Source organism: Thunnus thynnus, chromosome 23 (genome assembly GCF_963924715.1).
Source record: "Thunnus thynnus chromosome 23, fThuThy2.1, whole genome shotgun sequence".
NCBI classification, from domain to species: domain Eukaryota; kingdom Metazoa; phylum Chordata; class Actinopteri; order Scombriformes; family Scombridae; genus Thunnus; species Thunnus thynnus.
The window spans coordinates 13,269,953-13,283,677 of record NC_089539.1 but is presented as its reverse complement, the minus strand read 5'-3'; the positions used below and the strand labels follow the sequence as shown (position 1 = coordinate 13,283,677).

Below are 13,725 nucleotides of genomic sequence, written 5' to 3'. Positions count from 1 at the left end.
ATAACAATGTGGCATTTCATTCTTAAAGTCAGAGGGGTCATTGCATGGTTCAACTATGATTTCATAGTACATGAAACACCCTGGGTAAAGGACTGATTGGCCCTCTTGAACTGAAATGCTTGTGGGTCAACAAAACTCTCTTTCATTGCGATAAACTAAATATAACCTACGATAGAAGTGAAGTAAAAATTAAGACTGCTCCAGTTACTATACATAGCCTCAGGGGTAGGAGTACCATGTCTGACATATGCTTCAAAGTGTACATTTCAGTGTGTTACTACAGAATCTTTGTCAGTCAGACCACATAAAGCCTCCCTAATGTTCCTGATGTATTGCAAGTCTTTACCATAGCTTTTCATGTCAGACATTATCATTTATTATCACTATTATCAGACACACTATCACTTTACAGATATATTTAAAGGCTATTATAGTCTTGAATGAGAGCAGCATACATGGCTCACCCCTATCTTAATAACATGCCTAAGGCTGTTTGTAATAGTTTGTAACACGCTCTGTCAAGTTCATAAACAGGTGTTGTGTGCAGGTTAAGTTATAAACAGAAAAGACTTTCCCTTGTGATAAATACACCCTTGAAGTGATTTCGCTTTATTAGCCTTTATTTGTAAAGCTTCTACAAACATTTTATACTTTTTATTTTTGAATGCTTTGTAAAGCCTCACATATAGTGGTTTTCTAACTTGTGAAGACATACTGTATCTAATTAAAGTACAATTACTAAGGGTGCGTGTACATACCTGCACCTCACTTCAGAATGTCAAAATTCTTGTTATATTATTATGTAGCTGATTTGCATAAGAGCTTGACTTGAAATGAGCCCTCTCATAATCTTCATGACCCAATTTACTCTGATATACTGTAATCACATACCTTTACATCACTGCAGATGTTGTCGGCTGCCAAATAATGTCAACACAGTCCATCAAACTAGTGCGAAATGTCACCTCATGATAAATTATTCAAGCACAGATTTCATTAAAATTGTAGCCAAGCTGTCAGGCAGTTTGTAATAGGGAGGCTTCATTTGGACTTTCATTGAAACTTGTTACTTGTTTTTGATCATGGGGCCTTTATTCTTTCTCTGTGGTCCTGATTGCAGAGAGTCCTGCAGTGGTTGTATATGCATGTGTGCATATGTACAGTATATACACCCACCAAGCACTTTATTATGATCACCTGTGCAATTTAATGCAATTCAATACAACAGCTCTTCTATAAATTCTACTTTTACAGAGCTTATACATTGTCAGGTTTTTTTGACATTGTCAGAAAGGTGATAATTCTACTTTATGTTTATTATTGAGATCATAGTGGGTGGTGGTGGTGTACTAGAGTGCATTATACTGAAAAGTACTCCTAATATTTTGCCCCTGTCATGTATGTTAATGGGATGGACAAAATATTAGGAACACCATTCAAGATAATGCACTCCAGTACACAACAAATAAAGTGCTTGGTGAGTATGCATGCATACTGTATGTGAATGTGATCATGTGGGCATGTATGTAAAGTGCACCTGTGGAAGGATCAGTATGAGGGAAAGTACCGCAGAGCTTACACAGATGACAGCCTAAAAATGTCACCAGTAGCACCTGTTGAGTATGGCTTTTTCTTCAATTCTGCGCAGTTTGTCAGGATGAAAATGTGTGTTTTATCATAACATAAAAGTAAAATCTTACAATTACTTTTTAATTTACAATCTAAATTCGAGGAGTATATGCGTCATGTGCTGCAGTTTCAGCAGCCTGTACCAACTCAACCTTGCACACTATATTCTTTATTTATTTATATTTTTTAAAGCTTAATTTTAAATTCTTCTGAAGTTTAAATACCTTCTTGCATTTAAGCTACCTTGTCACCAAAGCCCTGGGAAAGGCAATTTCATGTCATCAAATATAGCATTTGAACTGAAAGGTATAAATATAACTGTGGTGAGACGATAAAGGTCTTTGTATCATTGTATTATGTTATTGACTGCTGCATGATAACTAAACAAGTGAGGTTTACTCCAGTGTGTCACAACACTACAAACACACATTTTATGGGATATATTATTTTATTTAGGTTTATTGTCAAGTATTCTCCTGTCAGAAGTGAAAAAGATTACTTTGTAAATAAAGCTGATAGTGAGATTACAGTGTTTCAATAAAGGGTGAGTTGCTGCACCGATACATTTGTCACATAAATTGGGCAATTATTTAAGGGAAAATTATTTAAACATACAGATGAACTGCCTTCCTACTCTCACTGCTGATGAATCACAGTGAATGTCTCTTTCTTCTTGGTTGAGTCTTATCCTTATCAATGCTTTTAAACCTTTCTCAAAACCTGAATTTGAGCATAAACTCAGCATGTCCTGCATATGCTCCTTTACACTAGAGTGCTTCCACCTGCTGAAACCTCATTCTCTGCACTTTGACAGATTCTTGCGGAACTTGAAAAACCTGACTGACAGGCAGAGAAACACCCCAGGAAATTCTGAGCTGCTACACCTACCCTTGCTTTAGTGAGGTATAGAGGTATTAGGGATGAGTCATCCTGAGTTAGTGGTTTTATGTGCACTTATGTCTTTGCAGGGAAAGAGATAGAGACAGATTGGCATTTTGAAACAGTGAATGAGAGTTAGAGAAGGTTGGGAAGTGGGGAGAGAGAGCTGACAGAGCAAATTTGAAAGACAAAGGACAGAGAAGATGGAAAATTTAGGTGAGAGGCCATCAGCTTAATATTAATGAGAAACAGCCCACCTCCTGCTCTTATTCCAGGAACTTGCCTGATGTTAGTTAGCCACGATGACAGCAGCGATATTTTTCATTACGAGGGTACAAAATCCCCAAATGCCAACAACACCACAGTTTCCATACTTTACTGTGAATAAAAGAGAACTTAGGTGGCTTCAGTTCCTTTTGATTTATGAAAGTGGTTTCTAGCGTTATTTTTCTAAACTTTCAGCCTGCTTAAACCCAAAATTCCCAAAGGCCATCATAATGTAAGTAGGTAATTACGTAAGCGGGGAATTTAATTCGGTATCCCTCCATGTACTGAGCTTGATACAGATGCTCTATTCATACAAATTCAATGATACTGACAGCTAATATTGCTTGGTATGCACTTAGTCACTCAATAACAAGAGGACTGGATTGAGAAGAGATACTTGCTTGTTGCTTGTGTAAGATACCTAACTGACATCTCTGAGCAAGGCTGAGAGGAATGTTTGAGCTGAGGACCTCTGTATGTGTATTTACAGTCCTGTATATGAATGTTAAGGAATGGAAAACACATTATCTGTGTGTTAATGTGGCATGTGTTAAGGAGGTGTGGACACACCTTCTGGGGCTACCCTAGTGAAACATTCGTTTGACCCACTTTCCACAACAAGAGAAGATTGAGGTTATGAGAGAAGGAGGGAAGAGGATAACATGAATATTATATTTTGGATTCTGGAGGAAGAGGTCCCCTACAGGCTTCTGTATGAATATTTCATAAAGCTGGCCTTTCCACATCTCCTCTGCATGTAATACAATGTGGATTTTGGAAATATCACGACAAGGTCAGCTCCAAACAGAAATACTATTTATTCAACAGCCAGGTACTTTGGTGTGCCGATGGTGGCATTTTGCTTGGTGATTGCATGGAGTATATACCCACATATATATATATATATATATATATATATACAATAATGTTTGTGATATTGGTTTTGAAAAAGTGCTACACAAATAAACCTTACTATTATTATTATATCTACATACTGATTCACAGGAAAGAAGGCAGGAACAGCTTCATTTTGTTACAAACACAGTGATAATAGTAATGTAAGGAAATAATTAGACTAACCTGGGGGTCAGCACCCTTGTCCTGAGTCCTGAGATGAGTCTGAGGAGACGTGAAAGGATTAGCAAGACTAGAAATAAGAAAAAAATACAATAAAATAAGTGATAAAAATATTACTTCATTAGAGAGTCAAGATTCAAGATGTTTATTGTCACTCCGGTTACACAAGTAAAATTGTGTGAAATACTTTGGCTGGCAGCCAAAGATCTTTAAAACTAGTCATATGAAACAATCTGAGAAGGAAACATCACACTTTTACACTTTTTCACAATTATATTGCCCACAATTTACAGACATATGCAACCTGTGAGAGGTGTTTATGAGTAAACCACTGAATTACACTCTCTGCTATTCCCTGTTATTACATCACATATTACCATCTTATCACATATGTTACTGCGTATTAAGTTATCTGTCATAACTGGTCTCATTTGGGTAAATCTGTGTATTAGTCAAACTATCAACACTGCAATAGAGTCGAATCTGAACCACATTTGCCGAAACTTGAACCTTCTTCTTTTTACAATTTAACCACAAGATGGCAGCATTACACCAAACATTATACCACTAGTGCTGAATGGTGCACTCAGCACATTGGGTACTGTATCAAGTTACATTTGTCAAACATGTTTGGTCCAAAGCACAACACACATCCTGTGCTATTCTGCATAATGGTGCCTGCAAAGATCTTCATACAACTATGAGAATAATGAGGGTGATGAAATCATGCTGCAGAGTTACTGTCCATCTGTTGGATTATCAAAGTGCTTCTCTACATTAACAATGAAGCTGCAGGACAGGATTTGTACACATGTATGGCTTGGTGATTGGGGGTTTCTTTAAAACCATATTCTGTTGTAAATGCTCATGAATGCTCAGGAATAAGGAATACTCACATGGCTTTTGTGCATAAACCATACTGTAACTGAGCAGTTTGGGATTTGATTCATCAGTTTATTGCAGGGTGCTTACCTATCAAGAATGACATACAAAGAAAGGAATTGGATTGTGAATATTTTTTATCTTACGTTGCATCAGCACATGAAACATTTTTGCCTTTTATTTTCATTTTTACTGTGCCTTTGCACCAAACCTTCTGTGTTTAGTGGCCAGTTGATAGTATTACTGAACAAGCCTGTAGTTCACTAGGACTTTAGAGGAACCTGTAAATGAATTTGCATGTCGATATCACGCCTTTCACTTTTCACTGCTTTGCATGTATAAACTGTATATATATTGTGGTATACACAAAGTACCTTTTGAACTGAATGCTGCATCCACTGTGCTGTACCACTCTGCACCTGGAAAAATGCTAGTTTTAATCTAATCTAATCTAATCTAATCTAATCTAATCTAATCCGGCCTAAGATGGAGTGCAGCGTGTTTAAGTCTTATTATTTCATTGCTGTTGTACCTTGGAAAAAACACGACAGGAGGAAAATTTCTTCATCTTTGAACTATTCAGAGCTGCCATCTTGTGACTGGTCCTAAAAACTACATTTGATCATTATCATAGTAGCTGATCCTGTCTGCAGAAAAACTGATTTCTTATCATAAAACAGGAAAGCAATGCTATGAGTCACCTAAAGTGAACATATATGATCCTCTCACAGACATGAGAAGACACCTTTTCGACTTGAGACATCATCTTTCACTTTAAGTTTATTTAACAGGAAACAGATGTAGGTTACCATTCTATCTTTAATCAAGAGCATGATTTTTAAGTTACTAATATATGTGTCTGAATTCATGCAGATATCAACTGCTTTAACAAAAATCACAAAAGGAAATAGAGTAAATGGAAATGCACTGTACATATCAATGTATCATGGGAGAATTAAAGGAAGGGAAGAAGTTGTTGTTAGAATGCAGGGAAAGCTTGAAAACAAGGAGAAGGGTTTGTGCATGAGCAAGAGTGTATCTGAGTGTAAACATACAGCTTTAAGCAACAAGCTGGTTATGTTTGAGTGTGAGAGCAGAGTTTTGAGGGGCAGCATTAAAAATGTTAATGTGAAATCATGAAATCGTGCTCTGAAGTTAATATACACACAGTCTACACTCAGACACATGCACACACACCACCATCCTAGAAACAACAAAGAAGGTCAAGGGTCAGTGCCCCAGTGTTCACACTGTGTCACTAACTTGTGAAGTAACCACCACCAAATGGCACGTTATATGTGCCTGAGCAGTTATGTAAACACATACAGTACTTACAAGGTAAACACAAGTCCTATGTATGTACAATTACTTGTAATGTGGAGAAGAAAAGTGCTATTATTAGTTATCTTTCCAGTTATTGTTGTCTGTAAACTTCACATAAATTTTTAACACTTAGATTCGGAGAAGTGGCACAATTAATGCGACCAGTATAACCGGTAACTCCATTTTCGCCATCTAGGTGTCAACCTATCCTGTCTCCAGACTGCAGGGGGAGAAAAGTAGGTAAGTGTTTTGGCTGCTGACTCATAGCATTTATCATATCATGCTATTTGTATGCATGCATATTGTGTTATTTAACTACTAGATTTTCTATTTCCATTTGCTCAAATCCAGATGGATGAGAAAAGACAGCCTGAAACATGCTGCACATTGCATTACTTAATAAATATTGCATCAAAACAGGTGGCCCTGGACCCGATTAACCACCTGCTCTCACAAAATGGTTGTTTGTGAGCATGTTGATGTGCTTTTTTTTTTGCTCTCAACATGTCATCTTTTGGTGAAAAAATCAATTTAATCTGTCTGAGTGGAGAACCCACAACACTCATAGCCAAAAAAAGTAAATGCTACTGACATCACAAGCTGTTTTAAGTCCACAGAGGTTGGCCTCAATTGTTCATGTAGATGTCAGATATTAAGAGAAATTTAACCCTGATTGCCTTTTAACTAACACTGTTGTAAACATTTGTTTACCCCATCAGTGGAGACAAGCACCACTAGTGCAGTAATGATCTAAACTTCATACTGATGACTTACTCAGCATGTATGAAGACAGTGCACACTCCATAACCTCACACCCAGGTGTGCCTTCCTCCTCTGCTCCAAGTTAAACTTGGCATGGGGGCGATCAAAATAAGATGTTTTTCTGAGACAAACAATAGAGAGCAGAGTGCATCCTTGTACGCAGCTCTGCCCACCATACCTCTCCTCCCCTTTCTCCCTCTGGACATCTGTCCTACCTATATCAGACAGTGACAGTTTTGTAAGGATATTCTCGCTTTCTGTGCTCCAGGGAACAAGTCAACACATCTTATGGTGATGCAGTTCCACTGAAGGCATGTCAAGGTATTGTGTCTTTTTACACAGTCTGTTAATTTTTAGTTTATGATGATATGGGAATGACTAGATAGGACAGATCGGTTCACATCATGGATGTCAAGCTTGTGGTTTATGTTTGGCAAGGCAAGGAGAGTAAAATCATGCTGGTTTGGCAGGTTGGATTTGAATCAGGTGGAGTGTGTTGGAGTCAACTGAGAAAACTACATGTCAGAATTGGCTAAACAAGAAAAGACTTGTGGGACTGCATAAGTGAAAATGTCAGGTTAGAGTTGATAGCTTAGCAGAATCAAAAGGAGCCTGTGACGTTATGTTCTGCAGAAATTAGGCTAGCACAAATTGATAATGTCCTAGCTTCAGTAAAGTGACTTTGGTGTCATATATTTTAGTATTAGACAGTGCATGTAATTTAAATACATGTGTGAAGCAACTCTGTAAACAAGTTAAAACAACATCAGACTCTCATGGTATAATTTTGGGGGTATAAGTTAGTTCTATACTTTCTTTGTATTACAGCAAACATATTTAAAAGTGCACTCAACTTAATGATCTTTCTTTTTGTTTGAGTTTGATGGGTTCTGGTTGTTTTTTTTATTCTGTTTTTTCCTTCAGCCGGAGGGAAGGATGGTTTCAGTCACACGGAAGAGCAGGAGCTGTGTGCTGCTTTATCTTTCACTCATCTCGTCAATCCTCGCCCCTCTGCCTCTCGCTATCTTTCCCGCATTCACCGTCTCTGTCTCGCCTGTTTTTTCATTGTTTGTCCTGAGAACAACAAAAGCCACGCCCCCTCCCGTTATTAACCCAAACATGTCAATCATTTCTGAAACTTTTACCACTCCTTCAATCTTAAAATCATCCACCCCCACCATCACCTCTACGTCACTCTTCAATCAAACATCCACCACAGACCTCCTCACAACCTCACCCACAGCTTCGACAAAATCTTTTTTCCTCCAGCTTGGTAAAAAATACTCACTGAGTTCTGGTCCAGTCCAGTGTTCCTTCATATCTGGCCTTCGAACCTTAAAATTTTTTTCCCCTAATATTCCCAAGTTGTTACCTCACCTCTGCAAATGTCTGACTACATCTTTCAAAACTATGGTGCCTCCTTTGCACAAAAAACTTCCATCACCTTGGTCCAAAATGTGTCTGTATCCAGCTTCTCTTTATCCTGCTAAACCTTACAAATTCACCAACACATCTCTTCTTCACAAAAAGTTATCATCTCCCTCTCAAACTGCTTCACCCTCTCCTCCTACAACATCTTTATCTCCTGCAGCATTCTTATCTTTAACCCCCAAAACATCACCACCTCCATTTGCCAAAGTTGCACACATCCCTATCCTGAAAAGCCTGCCATCGCCACCAGAATCTACAAGCTCTCACAAGCCACGATTACGTCCTTCACCTCCACCTCCACCTCTCCCCCACACCACAGGTCCACTGTTTGAGCACCAGCCCTTCATTGTTAGTTGGAACATCCCTGATCTGGTTTGTAACAGGCACAACATCTCACTGGACACCTCGCCCTTTAAAGGAGTGGCCACACCTGCTAAGGTAAGGTGATTTTGTTGGAGATAAACTGTTTTACTTACAATCAATTCTAGCTGCAAATCAAATGCTGTCAATGTTGTCTTCTTCCTGAAAGCCTCATGCTACACAAGTAGACTCACGTTGTGTTTCTGCTGTAGGTTCCAGGCCAGTTCCTGTCTCTGTTTTATACGGACCGACTAGGTCTTTACCCACATGTAGACCTCACCAGTAAGAAACAGTTAAATGGTGGCATCCCACAGAGAGGTAACCTGGAAGCCAGTCTGAACAAGGCCAGAGCAGATATTAACTACTACATCCCATCCAAGTGAGTATTTCAAAAATGTGATGATGACATGTTGATTTTGATCCTCCTCTTCATTCTCCTATCCTTCCAGGACATCCCGTGGCTTAGCTGTGATAGATTGGGAGGAATGGCGCCCCCTATGGGACAGAAACTGGGGCACTAAGAGAGTATACCAAAATTTATCTGTGGCCCGTATTATGCAAACAAACCCCTTCCTCACACTGCGGCAGGCCACAGAAAAAGCCAAAAAACAGTTTCAGGTCAGAACGAACTGAAGATAGAAACTAATAATATAGCTCTGGGTGGTTAATGAATATTGATGATCCTGATCTTTTCTAGGTGGCAGCCAGGAATTTTATGTCAGGGATGCTGGCAGTGGGAAGAGCTATGAGACCCAACTATCTCTGGGGCTTCTACCTGTTTCCTAACTGCTACAACTACGGCTGGAAAAAGCCAGACTACACAGGCCACTGCTCCAAGGAGGTGAGGAGGCAGAATGATGAGCTGCTCTGGCTGTGGAAGTCCAGCACTGCCCTCTACCCATCTGTGTACCTGCAGGTTGGTTAGGATTGTAGAATAATACTTGCTCTTTTTAAACAAGGCCATTCCTCAGGCTGATTTCTTTTTTCTTGCGTCCTTGCACTGTTACAGTTATCTCTGGCAGACAATCTCAAAGCCGCTCTGATGGTGAGGAACCGAGTCCAGGAAGCTTTGAGGGTGTCTGCTTCGCCCAGACGAACTGGCACTGCACCCGTGTTTGTTTACACTCGACCTGTCTTCGTTGATCGAAACAAACGCTTCCTCAGCCAGGTAAATGAGAAGTGCTCACAGGTAAAGATATTTAAATGATGATTTGTTTAATACACCTCATACACCTCATTCTATGTATTTCGGACCCAGCCATGCTATGGAACAAAGTATTAACGTTACTACTCTCACCAACTTTACTAACTGAATAATCTCACCATCCAAAAACTCATTAGGAAGTGACCACACACTTGACTAGATTAGATTCATCTTAGGTTACTTCTTCATCCCAGCGGAGAGGTGTTTCCAGCCTGAGGTCCAGTTTTAAGAGGAGTTTGGTTTCTTGGTGTAACAACACCCTGCTCAGGACACAGTAAACCTCACCTGGCCGCATAATCTGTATCCTCTCTTCTCACCTTGTAGGATGTGTGTATTTTCTGCTAAAAAAGAACAGTGTTAAAGTCTGTGCACTACACATGCATACATTAGCCTATTTTTGTTTGTCTCATTTTTGAACACCAGCGGCTGTTTCAGCATATGTGCGCAGAGGTATAAATTAACCTTTTTTATGTTCAGGGGGATCTGGTCAGCACCATCGGAGAGAGCGCAGCAGTGGGAGCATCTGGCGCTGTGCTGTGGGGGGCCAGCGCAGACTATGATGACCAGGTAACATCACACCACAGACCCCCGCTGTACTGCTGACAAACATGACAGAGCACTGATGGCAGGTAGTCAGACACAGACAAAGAGTTCAATTAGATGATATGTGAGTCTGCTAGTCTCTGTGACTGATTGACAAACCTACTGATGGATTGAGATGGTTGGTACTACAACAATATCCAAAGCAGGGAAGCCAAGATTATGACTTTCACTGCATGTCTTCTGAAAGAGTCTCCACCATGTAAATTCAAGTTAGTGAATGTTTCACTTTTTAAAATATCTTTATTGTGTATCATTCAGTGCATTAGGTTGTTATTTTATGTTTAAATGTTTGATGCTTCCACTTTTTCTAAACCTGCCTTGTCTGCTTTTACTTTAGTTAATGAACTTCTAAATTTACTTGATTGACACATGACAACTTGTAACAACAATGTACTTTTCATGCAATAGTTCGACATTTTGGGAAATACGCTTATTTGCTTTCTTGCCAAGAGGTAGACAAGAAGATTGATATTAATCTCATGTAGGCCTATGTCCATTATTTTCAGTTAGCTTAGCTCAGCATAAAGACTGGAAGCAGGGGGAAACGGCTAACTTGGTTCAGCTCAACACCTCTAAAGCTTGCTAATTAAAATTACAACACAGTGTTTTTTATGGATGAAAGAAAACGAGATATAACGTTTTGGACAGAGCCAGGCCAGCTGTCTCAACCTGTTTTCAATCTTTATGCTAAGCTAAGCTAACCGTAAGAGTAGTATCATCTTTTCATCTAACTCTTTGCAAGAAAGCGAATAAGCACATTCCTTGAAATGTTGAACTATTCCTTTAATCATAAATAGGCATATCAACATATTTCAGGGCTGTTGAATTGTTGCAATGTTCTGTTTCAGATAATAAAGTATTATATACAGAGTAAAAATTTAGTTTTGAATACTTTTCCCTGAATTTTTGCTCATCCTTTTTCTTCTTCCATTCTCTTTACTCTTTTCTCAGACCTCTTGTAAAGCCCTCTCATCCTACCTCTCCTCCACTCTCAACCCTTACATCACCAACGTCACCGCAGCCGCTCAGCTCTGCAGCAACTTCCTGTGCCAGGGGAATGGACGCTGTGTCCGAAAAAACTACAACTCCAGTCACTACCTCCACCTAAACCCTGAGAATTTCAAAGTCTTGCATGTGCAGAACCGCTACCTTGTTCTAGGGAGACCTACTTTCACAGACCTGAAGACTTTCAGTAAGAGGTTTACCTGTCAATGCTACAAAGGACTGAACTGTACTCCCAGGACATACAGAGAGCTAGCCAAGGCCTTGATATTTAGTGTGCAACATGGGTTGCACACTAAATATCAAAAGGCTTACACTCTAAATAAGGCTGTGTTGGATGATACGCAACAGACCAGTATTAGTAAGGACAATGTTAAAAAGAACTTAAAAGTTTAGATTGTATAGTGTAACATCTTTTGTTTGTAAAATTTTTCCTTTTCTCTAACCGTGTTTGTGTTTCTTGTCAGAAGATTAAAAAGACTGTATATAAAGTGTTCATTATGACCGCTGACTAACCACTGATCATGAAGAGCAGAGCCTCCATCTCAGATCAAATCTAAACTAACACTGTGCCATATCAAGTAATTAGGTGTGACAATATTATCCCCTCTGGACATTTGCATATGATTTGACTGTTTATGTAAATAAATGAAAAGAGATGGAGCAACAGCATCGTTGTTTCCATGTTCAACTTGCTTCCCAAAGGAGAAAACAGGATGACCAGGTATTAAGTGAATGAAGAGTTCCAAAAATCACAGTTAAAAATGTGAAATTGCTTTTATTTACTTAATCTAATTAGTTTTAAGCAATTTTGCTATATTATTATTTTATTTTAAAAGGCAGAATATTATTGGCACATCATTAGATGAAAAGGTTGCTCACACCTGCATACCACTGGTGCACCCCACAGGTGTTTTCACTTAATATGCCTGATTAGAGGTCATCTCAGCACTGTGTGTACACACTGTGCTCGATAGGTCTTTTTCAGAGCAGTCATGATTACATGTCATAGTAGGAAATCGCAGATTTAACTAAAAACATTACAGTGACTCTGTCCTGCTCAAGCGTCCCAGTAAACCATGACAGTGTGACCGCATGCACAATACCAGGACCCTGTCAAAATGTCCTTTGTGACATTTCTATTAGCGCATGGACATCACATAAATTACAGCATAAGTCATAACCAACTTCAGCCTGAGTTGATAACACCTGTGAGGGCACTGGGCATTTAAGGATACATAAATAGATTTTTCTGGCCAATAAGAAGCAGAAAAACTCCACAACAAGCTGACAGATTCCTGCCTGAAATTTTAGCACCTTGTTAAGTTGTTATGGCTGACTTGTTAGGAAACAGTTGCCTACTTACACATCCAGGAGACATGGAGCAGCATTAGCATTGATTTAGAGTTGTGTTTCAGGCCACCTGAGGAATTTAAGTTTTATATTTATTTACTTATTGCTCTGTTTTCAACTCCTGAGAGAAATAACTTCCTCAAATAAGTCCTCTTAGCTTGCTAGATGTTTGACCAGCTAAAAGCTTACTTTGTTTTTGTGTTGTTTGGTATTGAGCAGGTGCTGTTTGAGTGTGTTTATTGGAGATGTTTTAGCTGAAATCCCCTGCCTTTTGCTGGAAACAGGTTTGAAAAGAGCAGAGACACAGACATAAAAATGCAACTATAAAACTCAATCAATGAGCTGAGAAGAAAAGCTAAAATGTGGTGTAGCTAACACTGCAGAGTTGTGTGATAATTCTCTGTTTGTAGCTATGACCAGCCGTTTTGACATTACATGTAATTTTAGTAGTTAATATTTGTTAATATAAAACACCGGCATACATAAATATGGACGGTCCAACCAAGCGGCAACCTTCGGGGCTGAAAAATGAAGCCAATGCGGAAGTGCCAAAAACCTGCATTCTATCTACTGGCCAGCAGGGGGCGGCTCCACTGGCTGTAAAAAGAAGTCTAATTGTATGGAAGTCTATGAGAAAATGACCCTACTTCTCTCTTGATTTATTACCTCAGTAAACTGTTTCCTAATGAGTTTATGAACTCAATCGCTAGTTTCAAGTCTGATTCAATACAGCATGATGGTCGTTTTGTAAATTATGGTCCCATTTAATTTAAATTTGATGATACAGCAGGGTATGCTTTGGGGCGTGGCTACATTGTGATTGACAAGTCGCTACCACGGTGATAACATTACTTACGTAACGTAACCATTACGTATGGGCTTGGCTGCTGCTATTTCACAGTGTGTTTTCAGTTCACTGAAATTAACTGTAACATTGTTGTCGCCTAAAAACA

At 39.1% G+C, this 13,725-nt stretch overlaps 1 protein-coding gene across 1 annotated transcript; it reads left to right on the top strand.

The window, feature by feature from the left end:
* The first annotated feature begins 6,836 nt into the window (after positions 1 to 6,836).
* LOC137176298 (hyaluronidase PH-20-like) lies at positions 6,837 to 11,894 on the top strand. The gene is made up of 9 exons (XM_067582498.1): positions 6,837 to 6,876; positions 8,411 to 8,688; positions 8,823 to 8,989; positions 9,060 to 9,228; positions 9,308 to 9,526; positions 9,620 to 9,799; positions 10,292 to 10,381; positions 11,369 to 11,609; positions 11,887 to 11,894. Exons 1-9 carry the CDS (start codon positions 6,837 to 6,839, stop codon positions 11,892 to 11,894), a joined length of 1,392 nt encoding a protein of 463 aa, XP_067438599.1.
* The last annotated feature ends 1,831 nt before the right edge of the window (positions 11,895 to 13,725 follow it).